The sequence below is a fragment of the Haemaphysalis longicornis genome, unplaced genomic scaffold, assembly GCF_048455015.1.
Source record: "Haemaphysalis longicornis isolate Haplotype H1 unplaced genomic scaffold, Haemaphysalis longicornis Haplotype H1 scaffold_1, whole genome shotgun sequence".
Classification (NCBI taxonomy): domain Eukaryota; kingdom Metazoa; phylum Arthropoda; class Arachnida; order Ixodida; family Ixodidae; genus Haemaphysalis; species Haemaphysalis longicornis.
Genome location: NW_027526203.1, coordinates 364,131,004 through 364,143,454, shown reverse-complemented (window position 1 = coordinate 364,143,454; position 12,451 = coordinate 364,131,004). Strand labels below are relative to the sequence as shown.

At 51.2% G+C, this 12,451-nt stretch overlaps 1 protein-coding gene across 2 annotated transcripts in view; it reads left to right on the top strand.

Annotated features, from left to right (window-relative positions):
- The window catches only part of Twz (BTB/POZ domain-containing protein twz), a 92,104-nt gene that overhangs the window by 13,676 nt on the left and 65,977 nt on the right, over positions 1 to 12,451 (top strand). The window contains exon 1 of one of the 2 annotated variants that reach the window (XM_077686235.1): positions 11,059 to 11,234. The exons of the other annotated variant lie outside the window; for it this stretch is intronic. Coding sequence (XP_077542361.1) covers positions 11,062 to 11,234 — 173 coding nt within the window. The 5' untranslated portion in view covers positions 11,059 to 11,061. Of the gene's footprint in view, positions 1 to 11,058; positions 11,235 to 12,451 lie in introns of those variants that run through there. 2 annotated transcript variants of the gene reach the window in all.

Sequence of the window (12,451 nt, the reverse complement as noted above, 5' to 3'; positions counted from 1 at the left end):
ACTACAAACCCGATGGAAGAGATGGAAGAGAAGGCGGCGAGGCGGTGGGCTGCGGGGGCCGAGCGCAAGCGCCGCAAGCGGGCCGACAACCGTGCATTCGCACTTTCACATTCTCCCCCTCGGGGAAATGCGGGAGAATTTTTTCCATCAATTATTTTATCTTTTCACTCCAAACTCATCTATTATCTTCCCCTCATCTTCCGAACACATTAGACGTCGACTACCGTGAATGGCCCAACCGGTAGCGCACTTGTTGCCACGCGCGGGGCAGACCTTCCACTCGTTCGCTGCGTGACTCTGTTCTTACAAGATTTTCTGCGTATACAGACGACTCGAAGCGCGTACAGGCGCGCACACAGATGTGCCAGTATTCCCCTAGTTCCCCTAGTTCCCCTAGAAAAGTTATCGCGGTCCGTCTGCTCGTCTCGTTCAGTCCAACCGCCCTACGAAGATCGAAAGTCAGAGAGGGAGAGAAAGTAAACAGGGACAAGTGGGGACAGCATCCGTCGGAGTTTCCCAGCAGCGCCAGCGCCGAGCTGTGATGCCACAGCGTGGCGTGCGCTCTTCTTCAAAGCCCCGTGGCGACACGCCGCCGCGGCCGGTGGTTCCCTTCGCCCGGTGCTCGGAGCGAAACGTGCCGCGGCAATCAGAGAAACGAGACTCATTTGCGGCCGCGATCTTCATTGCGGTGCGCTCCTGGGGCATTATTACCGCGGGGCAGGCCGAAGGAGAGGCGCAGGTCCTCGACGCGCGCCCCGTCTCCTCCTCCCGCCGTGCGCGGCCGGCAGAGAAGGCGTCGTTGCAGCAGCGAGAACTGCACTTTTTTCCACTGCCCCCTGGATTTTTCTCCCTTCCTTTCTTGTTCTTTCGGGGCCTAAACAATGCGGCATCCCGCGTTTGGAATGGTATCCGGGCGCGCTTCAACTTTTAATGCGCGGAAATTAGTGCGTTTTGCTGCTATCCTCTGTGATTTTGAGATTGTACTACGAGGCAGTGGCGCTCTGTACGGAGCCTTTTTTTCTTTGTTACCGCTTCGAGACTTTCTCTGTCTATAAAAATAGATCTAACGGAAATCCAAACTTTGCCTTTGCTCGAGCATTCGGCCAGGAGACAATATGCGCCAAATATAGTGCGCCTTGGGGACGACCAACGGAAGTCAACCGGTTATTCTTGGTGCTTTATACTTTAACTGAATTGTCCTACCTGCCTATCTTGCAATCGAGAAAGCGGAGCTCCTGTTTGGTTACTACACTAGCTGGTGCGGCACTGAATACTCATTTGAGGGATTTTGTCATTAATGAACCGATTTTAAATGAATTGACAAGAGAAGGAGCAACAGTGTGTTGGTGTTGGAGCAGCGCCACACGAAATTGTTACAGCGCTTGGAACGGTTAGCGTGCCGTTACCGCTACTGAAGGTTCTTCGATTTAAACCCTTCCACCGCCGCCTGTAATTCGTTTATATGCGAAACATATCTGGCGGACCCCTACAGTTTTTTTTTTTTTTTTTTTTTGACGTAGGTTTCTTGCCGTAAGTTTATTGAAGCCGAATTCATATTATCCGTGGGGCCGGCCAGGGGTGCGTCAGGGTCGTTTAGTGGGGCCAGTAGATACTGCAATTAGTACAAAATTTGGACTTATAGAATTACCTTTAACTTCTGCTTTGAAGCAATGCTGCCATTAAAAAATACAAACGAATCCAAGCTTGCGTCATGTGACGATATGTGGGTATTGGTTTGGAGCCTGCTAGCACTACAGATATGACTAGTAAGGTACTGGTGTGGTCACTCCCTCGTGGGGATATTTGTCACGTGCCATGGCTTGTGCGTCGATACATGAAGCTAGGGGACAAGCAAAATTCAGTAGAACCGATCAAGTCACGGGTAAACTGGTTGGACACTTTTCTTGCCTCGATCCGCGTTCCCTATTACACGGCCGCAAGGTATAGGCCTAGTAACTCCAAGACTTGCACAAGCCACGGCCTCCGCGATCGGCTGTCGGCGGCGCAGCAACAGCGCGCTGCCGGCAGCCGATCGCGGGGGCCATGCACAAGCCTCCTAAACTCGCCCAAGGCTCGACAGATGGCCACAACTGAGGTCACACGCAGCAGCAGTGCACACTGGTACCTGAGTCCCCGTATATTTACGAAAGCCTATAGTAAAGCTCATTGCACCCAAGGGCATCGAGTTATTGAGCTATGTTTCAATCGCACCGTGTGTACATAGGTGTCCCGTCACTGCCGACATGCAAGCGACCGAATCCAAGTGCCCTATAAAAGATGCGCTTGCTTGTCTGCCCTTCTGTGCGCCATAGGTGTACCTGAATGTACAGTCATGGACAAATGAACCAGAACACACGAATAGCGCTATTTCTTTCCATGCAAGCCAAAGTGACGAGTGGCTTATTGCAGTAACAAAGTTGCGAGATGTGGCTCTCCGGGTGTACCAGTAGCGTGCCATTATTGGACTTCCAAGAAACAGTATTTTTCGATTATTCGTGTTTCGGTTCACATTTTTGTGCTCGCAGATCATTTGCCCGTGACTGTACAGCTGGATGTGTATATCCTTGCGGGGCGACCAGCAGTTGCTCCGCCTGCTTACCGCTTTCGGGACAGCTAATTTAAACCAGTGGCCGCTGGTGCGCCAGGCCAGTCGACACAGGAAAGTACAATGCAAGTATGCAGACTCCAGAGACTCCCGCCTAGCTTATCAGAAAAAGCCGCCCGCATCTTCCCACGGGGGGAACTCGAGTAAATGCGTCGCATCTACTCGAGTCAAGCAAAGCGTCACGTCAAGCGAAAGCCAAGCAAAGACGCCCTTGACTGAATTCCGAACGCGCGCTCCACCGCTTATATACGTTGAGGGGACTGCGTAAGCCGGTCCCAGTCGACGACGTTGGCGTACTTGTGAAGCGGCGTGGACTCTAGGTGTTTGAGCCAACCGCGGATGTTGCTTGGCCGGAGAACGGCACATCGGTTATATGCGCAGCGTGCCCGAAGGAGAGGAAACCGCGGAAGAGAGAGTACTGCACATGCGGCGGCCCAAGCGCGTCTGCCGCGGCTATGACGCAACGTGCCGCGGATATGACGCAACACAATCCACTTTAATCCAATCCAATCCAATCCAAATCCAAGCCAAGCCAAGACAATCCAATCCAATCTAAGCCAATCCAATCGAATCCAATCCAATGCCCCTCGCGAGAGAGTGTGCGAATCCAATCCAATGCCCCTCGCGAGAGAGTGTTCGCTTTCGCCTCGACTCGACGCGCATGCGCAGTGAGCGTGCGGACTACGGACGCCAACGCGGGTGACATCGTGAGTTACTAAAATGCTCTGCATTTAAAAAAAAAAGAATCCATTTATCTTACAATGCTTCCAACACGCTGCAGTCCCTTTCGGTTTAACCGGCAGGCTAAAGCTCGTCTCTCGGTGTCGCACCTCGTAATTCACGAAAATGGGTTATGTGCCCCGGCCAGGCTGCAGGGCGCGCAGGAATCTGGCTGCAGTGTTGGTTCTTTTCTTCGGCGTCTCCCGCATGCCATAGTTCTCCTGCGGCGCTTGCATGTGGTGCATTGGCCCCGCTGCAGCAGCGGCGACCGTGGCCGGGTGTCCCGTGGGCCCCTTTGACGACGGGGAGCGCATACCGGGCGGCGGCGGCGGCAGCAGCTGGTCCTTGCGGCGCGATTAGCATGCTTGCGCAGCCAGCCGTCGGGCGGCGTCACGACGAGCGCCTTTCTCCTCTTCCTCCTCGTGAATGGATCCGCGGAATGGGCATCCCAGCCTCCGGGCGCGCAGTACTGTGCCCCCGCGGTGATTTATTGCGCGACAGGCGATGGCCGCCGTCTCGAAGCCATCATTTCCGCTAATTGCCACCCGTGCCCCCGCCGCTGCTTCGCGCGCACACGTCGCTGGTGCGGGCAAGATAGAGCGACCGAGTGCGCATTAGCGCGCTCTCCATGCACGCGTGTGCACACAAGTCGCCGTCAGCGATATCTTGCGGAGGCCAGAAGGGTAATGCAAGCGGCTGCCCCGTCCACACTGGGCCGGCACACTGCAGCGTGTGTGTATACGAGCGCCCGCCGCCGCACGGCGCGAGCACCTGTCAGTCTAGAACACGACATCCGCGTCGGTAGGTATACTTCGTAGACTAATATATCCAAGCAAATGATCTATTGTACCATTCGTTGTTTTATCGTTACATTCATCCCTTTCTTTGTCTTTCTTTTACTTGCGCTTCCAACCAGTGTATTAAACGATTGCATTGGCTCGCGATCCTCACTTTAGCGAAGAGTTATAGAAAAAGAAATACAGCGATCGAAGAAAAAATGCAAAGAGAGCAAGAACGAAACACCGTCTGAAAGGTACGATTAAAAAAAAACTGTACGCCCTCCGCGAGAATGTTAACTTCGTCTCATTTCCATTGTATACAGGCGCTGTGGACGTTTGTGTTTTGGTTGCCTAGGGTACGGACCAAGAGTTGTTAAAGCTGGTACAGTGAAATGAAGTATGTATAGACATGTCTTTGACATTAGCATTGTCATGTGTGTGTGTCATTCCTGATTCACGCGAAACCTTACGAGGCTGTATAGTAAGAACTATCGTGCCCAGCTAGGGCAACCTCTGCGCGAGTTTCGGACTTCGCCTTGTTGGCCGATACGATCGAGGCTCCCCCCCTCGGGCATCGATCAGCTTTGCATGGCCTCCTGGCTCGCTGCATCAAAACGCGAAGCAAGCCTGAACAAATCGGTACGTATCAGTACGGTACAGCGGCCGTCCTTTGCCCTGATTGCAATGGGTTCTGCAAGAGCAAGCTGAACGAGGCACGAAACAATTGAAGACGGTTCGCAGCAATAAAAAAAAAAAAAAAAGCTAAGACGCGCCCAGGCGAAAAAGTCCAGCGGCCCTGGCAGACGGGAATCGCTCAGGCGCTGCAATGCCGCACGCGGGACAAGGAGTCGTTGATTCCGTCTCCGTTCATTCCCATCCGCGCGATCACTCATCTCCCGCCGCAGCACGGAGAAACACCCGTACGGGACGCGCTGTGCGCATTCCCTCTTAACTAATTCCTAAAATGGATTAATGCCCGACGGAGGCCGTTCGCGACCCGCTCGATCCAGATTTCAGTCACGCATCCCGAATTGATTGGCTCGCTTTTTCTAAAGAGACAGTCGCGGCGCGAGTGGCGATAAGCCCTGACCCTATCGGTTCGTTTGCTCCGATCGCTCAGCGCGTATCGCAAGGCTGGAGAGAAGCGAAAAATGCCGCCCGAGCGATACATTTGTGCGCCGCGGTCGTGTACACGGCTCCTCGATTTACTGCGGCTCGTTGTGCGGCGGCAGGAGCCAGCTTTCGTCGGCGTCGCCGCGAGATCGTACACGTGATGGGCGTCACAGAGCTCGTTACATGACATTACGGCCGCGACGCTTGCCCAAAAGTCCGGCACGCCTTTCAACTTTAAACGCACCAGTGTGTTGGGACTAGTGCACGTTACGCAGTGAAATCCTGGCGGCGTCCAGAACTTACATGCATACATGCAAGTTGCTAATGAATTGCCTCGCTCGCGCTGGGATTTCGAGACACCGACGTGCTCGTTGTACCAAATAGGCTTGTAAGAACACCACATCCGCGGTTTGTCCGGGAGAAGTAACTCCTAAGCAGAACCGGTCAAGATTCGTTCCTCGATATCTCGCTACTGATGTATCAGGATCAAGAGAAATCAGGAATTCGTCGTCGGTGAACTCCGCTACGTTCAAAATGTGCCACCATACTCAAAATAGAGCGCCAGCGCAAAAATAATGAAACAGAACATGAAAACTTCTGGATTTATTTCGATGCCCATCAAAAGAAGCGGGTCTTATTTATAATGATGAATCGCGATCATCGCGGTGGTAACTACGCCACAACCGAGCCGTCATATCAAAATCTTTAATTTTTCGCGTTGCGAAGGAAAATTTTACCTCTACGTAAAATAGCAGCCATTCGGCTACTAAGGAAAGTTCAGAAAGCTTCCGAGTTGAAAAGAAGTTCTCCCTGGTCCAGGCTTCGAACCTGGCACCCCCGCCCATCTCGTGCAGTCAGTCACTCTACCGACTATGGTAACCATGGGGGCTGACCGTTTGTGGATTGAGAGCAAATTAATCGACAACTCGAAGTGAAGGACAGGTGTTAGTCGACCACTAAGGGGGAAGACCCTGGGTGGAAAGTATCTGCAAAGCCCAAATTTCTATTCTCTTGCTAAGTTTTTGAGAAAGGTGTATAGCCGTGTCGCTACATTTTGTGTGTTCGGCTGCAAATTTTTCCGCTGCCGTTTAATTTGCTCCTGACTGTATTTGGATATTTGTATTATCGATAATTATACTCATCTTAATGTCAAATATACTACTAATTATTTTAGGATGGGATGGCTTAGCATTGGTTTCTTATTGTCTAGTTATTTTTTTACCAAAGAGTAAATTACTACAATTCTGGAATAATAACAATTGTCAGAAACCGAGATGAAGATGGTATTGCAGGGCCCAATACGTAAGAACGTATCAATCGAAGAAGCACGTGTGAGGTTGAGTTGCGATTTTTTTGTTGTTGTTTTGTTTAATGACGGCTGAAATCGCCATTTTCACGCAAAACCCGTTAATATGGCAACGTAGCCCTCTCGTAACTCGGCTAGCAGTGTAAATACATAGTTGCATAGGGATCAAAACTTTCTTCGCTGATAGGCTTTCAGGCTAGATTCTGAGAGAGCTAATTACATTACCCGATACCTTAACAGCCATATTCGTTGTCGGGTAACAAAAAAGCAGAATAAAACGGAAAACACCGGGCCACTACAAACGGAGAAAAAAGAAACGAAAGAAAGGGGTTGATGTTGCAAAGTTGATTGATTGTAGGGTTTAACGCGCCGACGCAACGAAGGCGATGAGGCGCGTCGTAGTGGAGGGCTCCGGATTAATTTTGACCACCTGGGGATCTTTAACGTGCGCCGAAATCTCGTACACACGGGCGTTTTTGCTTTTCGCCTCCATCAGAAAAGCGGCCGCCGCGGCCGGGAATCGAACCCGCGACCTCGTGCTCAGCAGCGCAACGCCTTAGCCACTGAGCCACCGCGGCGGGTATGTTGCAAAGTGGTTCAGAGCTGCGAAAATCAACCGAACCCAGATGGTGGCAGCGCAGCTGGAATCCTAACCGAAGGGAGGGCTGGCAGCACGCGTCCACCGAAGATGGACTAGGGCTCGGGTGGACTAGAGGCGCGCCGGAGGAGGGGCTCGCGGGTGGACCAGTCGACAGATAGGAGTCGGCGTTCTTTTGAGCATCTTTCTTAAAACTCCGCAAGCCGCCTCGTTTCGTCGCGGTTGTTGTGGGGCACGCGCGGCGTTCCTTTCATGCCACTGGAGAGACTCTGCGGCCAGGCGAGATGAGCGCCACATTTTTTATCGCGCTCCGCGCTAGGATCTCGTCCTTCCCGCGCAAAGGCCGCCGCAGCCTTCTTCTTCCCTTGACCCAGAAGCTTCCGCGCGCTTCTGCGTGGACGCTGTCGGCAGATGCTGCTCAAAGCGGGCCGATGCGCGACCGCTGCAACCGCCCGGTCCGTCCGAGTGCATTGTGCGCCCAGGGAAGCTGCGGAGGAAGGCAGAACATCTCGGGCACTGCTGCGGCGGCCACGCAGTGAGATAAGACACGAGAAGGAACAGAGGGGGAAAACCAAAGGCGGGGTAATTATCGCTTGGCCATCGTTTTCTTTTGTTCTAAAAGAGGCGGCAGCTTTGGGCGGCAGGCCTTTAGTTCTGCGCGCGCGCACTCTGCTCGTCCGTTAGGCGACATGCAGAGGCACTTAGCCAAGCGTCATAGATTCCTGGCTACTGGGCAGCCCGTGCGCTTATCGGGCATCTATCTCGCTATCCGATAAACAATTCGTATCTCTCCTGCCGTGAAGAATGATGTACTGTACAAAAGAGTCTAGTTGGAACGAAATCTTAAAGTGCCAGAAAATTTGTTCCGTTAACACGACTGCTAAAAGGGTCCACCAGGCGTGCGGACGTGCTTGGGTGAATGTGTGTGCGTTGTAATGAATAATATATTTAAAATATTATAAATAAGATGAGTGTTGAAACTGCAAGAAAATAGTATTATAGAGGCCGCAATCGTTGCAACGGCGTACTTTTATGTGCGAAGCACATCTTGGCGAACCTGGCAGGTCCTTTGACTTCGCTTTTTGAAGCCGTTTTCTCCTTTCGGGCGACCATGTTCTGTCGCAAAAAAACATTTCTGCCATAACGAAGGGCATGAGCACGAGGTTATATATAGGCAAGACCTTTTCAAGCACTGCTGGCACACCCCACATACAGTCAAACCCGATTATAACGAACCCAGATAGAGCGAATTATGCTATATATCGAACAAAGAAATATCAGTTACTAAACTACACGCGAAACACATTCCTTATAACGAAGTTCACATCTGATCACATCACAACTGCCGCCAAAATGCATGGTCTCGGAGCGGCGATCGAGACGTTGATTGGCTGCGATGGAGATGTTGAGCCTCCCATGGAGCGACGTGACCCCCCGCACTTTCCGTAACTGTTAACGGCGCAACTGACTCACGATTAAACCCTCCCAGTCAGCGAGTCCGGACCAAGATGGAAGCGTCGGCGAACTGTGGGAAAAGCCCGCCAACGTTCCCGATGTTGTGCTGAAAGGAGTGCCCTTCGAGGATTGCCTGAGTGTCGACGACGACGTTGCCCTCACTGTGAGCCCCTCGGACGCCGACACCGTCGCCGATGTCATGGCTGCTGGCGCTGCTGGAAGCACCGAAGAGGCGGGGATGTCGTGAGCGGAAGCCGAAGCGGAGCGGAAGCGGAAGCGGAAGGCAGTCAATGTGCTCCACCAATATTACTTCGATATTGAAGGACACGGACTGCAGCTGATGCAAAGGATGTCTCATGCTGTGCTAGTTGATGCCGCCAAAACGAAAGTGAGGACAAGAATCACCGCTTTTTGGGAAAATAGGTAGTTACAGCGTAAAGTAGCTTTATTGCTCGCAATAAGGATAGTTTTCTGTATGATAATTTGATACTTTATTATGTTCGTTTCTGCATGCGGGGATGGCAGGAGGAGGGGGGTGGGGGTAGGGGGGTCCCGCGTACTGCAAACTCGTAACGAAAAACTCGTTATTGGCGGGTTCGGCTATTTCGAACTATTGATATATCGATGATTGATTGATTGATTGTTGGGTTTAACGCGCCGACGCAACGCAGGCGATGAGGCGCGCCGTAGTGGAGGGCTCCGGATTAATTTTGACCACCTGGGGATCTCTAACGTGCGCCGAAATCTCGTACACACGGGCGTTTCTGCTTTTCGCCTCCATCAGAAAAGCAGCCTCCGCGGCCGGGAATCGAACCCGCGACCTCGTGCTCAGCAGCGCAACGCCTTAGCCACTGAGCCACCACGGCGGGTAGGTATATCGAACTAATCGTGACGCAAATTGCAACTCGCTATAACCGGGTTTGTCTGTACATGTTAACATTGGCAAAAAAAAAAAGGAAAAACCTTTAGACTTATTAGAGCAAATCATAAGCGTACATGACCGAGATTACCAGCGTTCGTTTAATTAAAAGTACAAGTTGTATTGGTTTAACATAGCAAAACGGGTTAAAAACGTCAAAAGGGGGAATAAAAGAACAAAAAAATCATGCACCCCTTCGTCTAACAATGACGATGGTTGAACGCGAAGCTTTCCCGTGAGGGATTCCTTGGTTGTCGTCTGAGCTTAACTTTGAACCGTTAAGCTTTGACCTTGACTCGCACGCAGTTTGGGCTTCTGATCGCAGCGGCTTTGACTTTTGCCGTTCGCCATTTGATTTGGCACGAAGAAAGCTTCGCGTTCGACCATCGTCGTCGTTAGACGGAGGGGTGCATGATTTTTTCTGTCTAATTTTGTCCGCCCTTGCACCCCCCCCCCCCCCCCCCCCCCCGAAATCCAAGTTGCTTCGACCGCGGCGGAATGGCGCAATCGGATAGATGTCGGCTTTATAACGCGAGCGACCCAGGTTTGATGTTTTTTTTTTTTTTTTCTTAAGGCGCTTCCACGATCATCACCATCGTCAGAGAAAGTTGGCTTTACTGCACTGCGTTTTCGGCGCTCACGGGAGCTTCGCTTCAAAAGAAACAGGCGCTGTCTTGCGCTCTCGGCCCAAGAGGCGCCAATAACTACGATTAGGCGTTCAGAAAAGAAGAAAGAAAAAAAGCGGAGAGAGTGCCATGCACCGCGGCTGCACGCATGGGGCGCGGCAGACGTGGTCCATATCGCTGGTTGGGTAGCTTCGGCGGTTTGGGCAGCTTCGTTTGACTGTGTTGCTGATGCGTCCTCAATCTTTTGGCCCGAGGGCGCTTCCGACGTAACATGAAACTCTCGAAAATAAAGTCGCATCATCAGCAACGATCGTGCACGGCATGTGTATTTACGAGGTTGATTAATTATATGATGCACATTCTCTGAGCAAGCCTGTGAGAGATCTCTTCTAATTATTTTTATACGAAAACATTGTTCTTTAGTTCGTGATCGCTTTAGCAGAGCTCACTACTGAGGGAGCCACTGCAGGGTTAAAGGAGAGTGTTTGCTGGTGAATCATTTCCATTGAGGCTATCCTTTGGCGCTGCCCCAAGGTACCGTCGTGCATCACGGTGCATGCTGCTCTTGGGATGATCATTAACAAACCCTCGGTGGTCTAAACTATTACTCCCGTCTTGAGGGCTCTGTAGCGCTCCAGCACCCCCACAGCTTCGTCTTTTGCCGATGGGATTTCCTGTTCTATGAATGGTGTGGTTTGCTAGGTGGTCGAGTGTCGCTGGGGAACGTATGTCCCGGCCGACGTGGGCGAACCGGTACAGCGGAGAGACCCAATCCCGCTACAGACAGATATGAGCGTCAAAACACTCTGCTCTGGAGGAGCGGCACAACACATGAATACGAGCGTGACTGCACGGCGGCCGAGTCTTCTCGTTGGCTGTAGCTCGGCGTTTGCTTTGGCCCGGAGATTAATGGACGCTCGAGTCTGGGCGCGGGCGGCCAATGAAGGTGCCTATGAGCCACGAAGAACTCAACGCGGCCAATTACTTGCCAGTCGTATTTTGCTTTATCTTCATCAGCCGGCGCGTGAACGAAGGCGTCGGGAAGTGGGTGTCGATTCGAAACGATGCCGGCCTGGCAGAGCGTCGCTCGGGAGCCGGAGAGCAGCCGCTGAGGTGATTTTCACAGTGAATCTGCTCGTACCAGGAATCGTTTCTTCGCTTCTAAAGGTAAAGCTAGATTTAGAAATAGGTAAGCGCATTCGCCCATGCAGACAGAAGTTATTACTCGAAGATGCTAGGACTCTATTTCTTGTCTCCGTGACGTAACTGTTTGCCAGGAAGCGTGCAATCCGCGGTTATTCAGGCTTCCACTGTTACCTTTTTCTGACAGCGGGGCCTCTATCCATGCCAGTTTGCGGTGGCGCTGTTACTGTGGTTACATTCAGCACGTACACAGTCTTTTTCAAAATTTTCTGGGCCTAGCCGGAAACGCGCAGGCCGCAAAAAATTCAATGTACAAGCGTAATTCCCGAGCGAGGCCCAAGCGTTTTAGGCCAGAAAGCTAGATAAAACACCTTCTTTCCTTACGGTCATAAACTATTTTTGTCTCATTTAAAGGTAACGCTTATTTTTTTAATTATTTGTGGTCCAGAAGGCTTAGGATTGGCCTAGAAAATTTTCACGAAGGGTGTAGGTTTCAAGTTGCACTGTGGCGCTTGGCGGCTAATTTAAAGCGTGAGTATTGAATCGACATCCACGCGCAATTTGGCACTTACAGAAAGTTTCGTCCATGATTACTTGAGAAAAAATTAAGTACCGATATTTTTGGCGAAAATGGCGCACAAACTTTTAAGAGGTTATACCCCTGTCAAACGTGCCTATTTAAGTGCACTTACACGGAGTGCACTTGGATAAAATGTCATTCGGGAGCAGCTAAACGGCAAACGCGAATGACACTTTACAAGGAACGCACTTTAAGCTGAGTGTGGTCCCCAAACACACTTTACCGGGGCCAGCTCGCCGAGTGAGTAATCTCGTGAACAGAAGTCCGAAAATCGAAAAAATTAACGTAAAACCGCGAGCGTTTAGATGATAATAAGTAACGTTAAAAGTTAATTATAGATATATTGCTTATTTACTTTTACAAAAATTGAAGCAGCGACGAAAAATAAGAAAATAACCTCTCTCTCAACAACGTGCCAGCGCCGCCTGGTGGGTGTTTTGCTCCATGGCAGCCGTTCTCTGCGGCGTTCTCGTAGGTAGTTTCTTGTGGCCCTGTGATTGTGTTCGTGTTTCAGCCTATTTCCGTTGTATTCAACGCTTTCAGATAATTTCCCCCGAACAATAATTCAGCTGTCATTCACTGCGCAGTGAATAACACTGAAGATAAA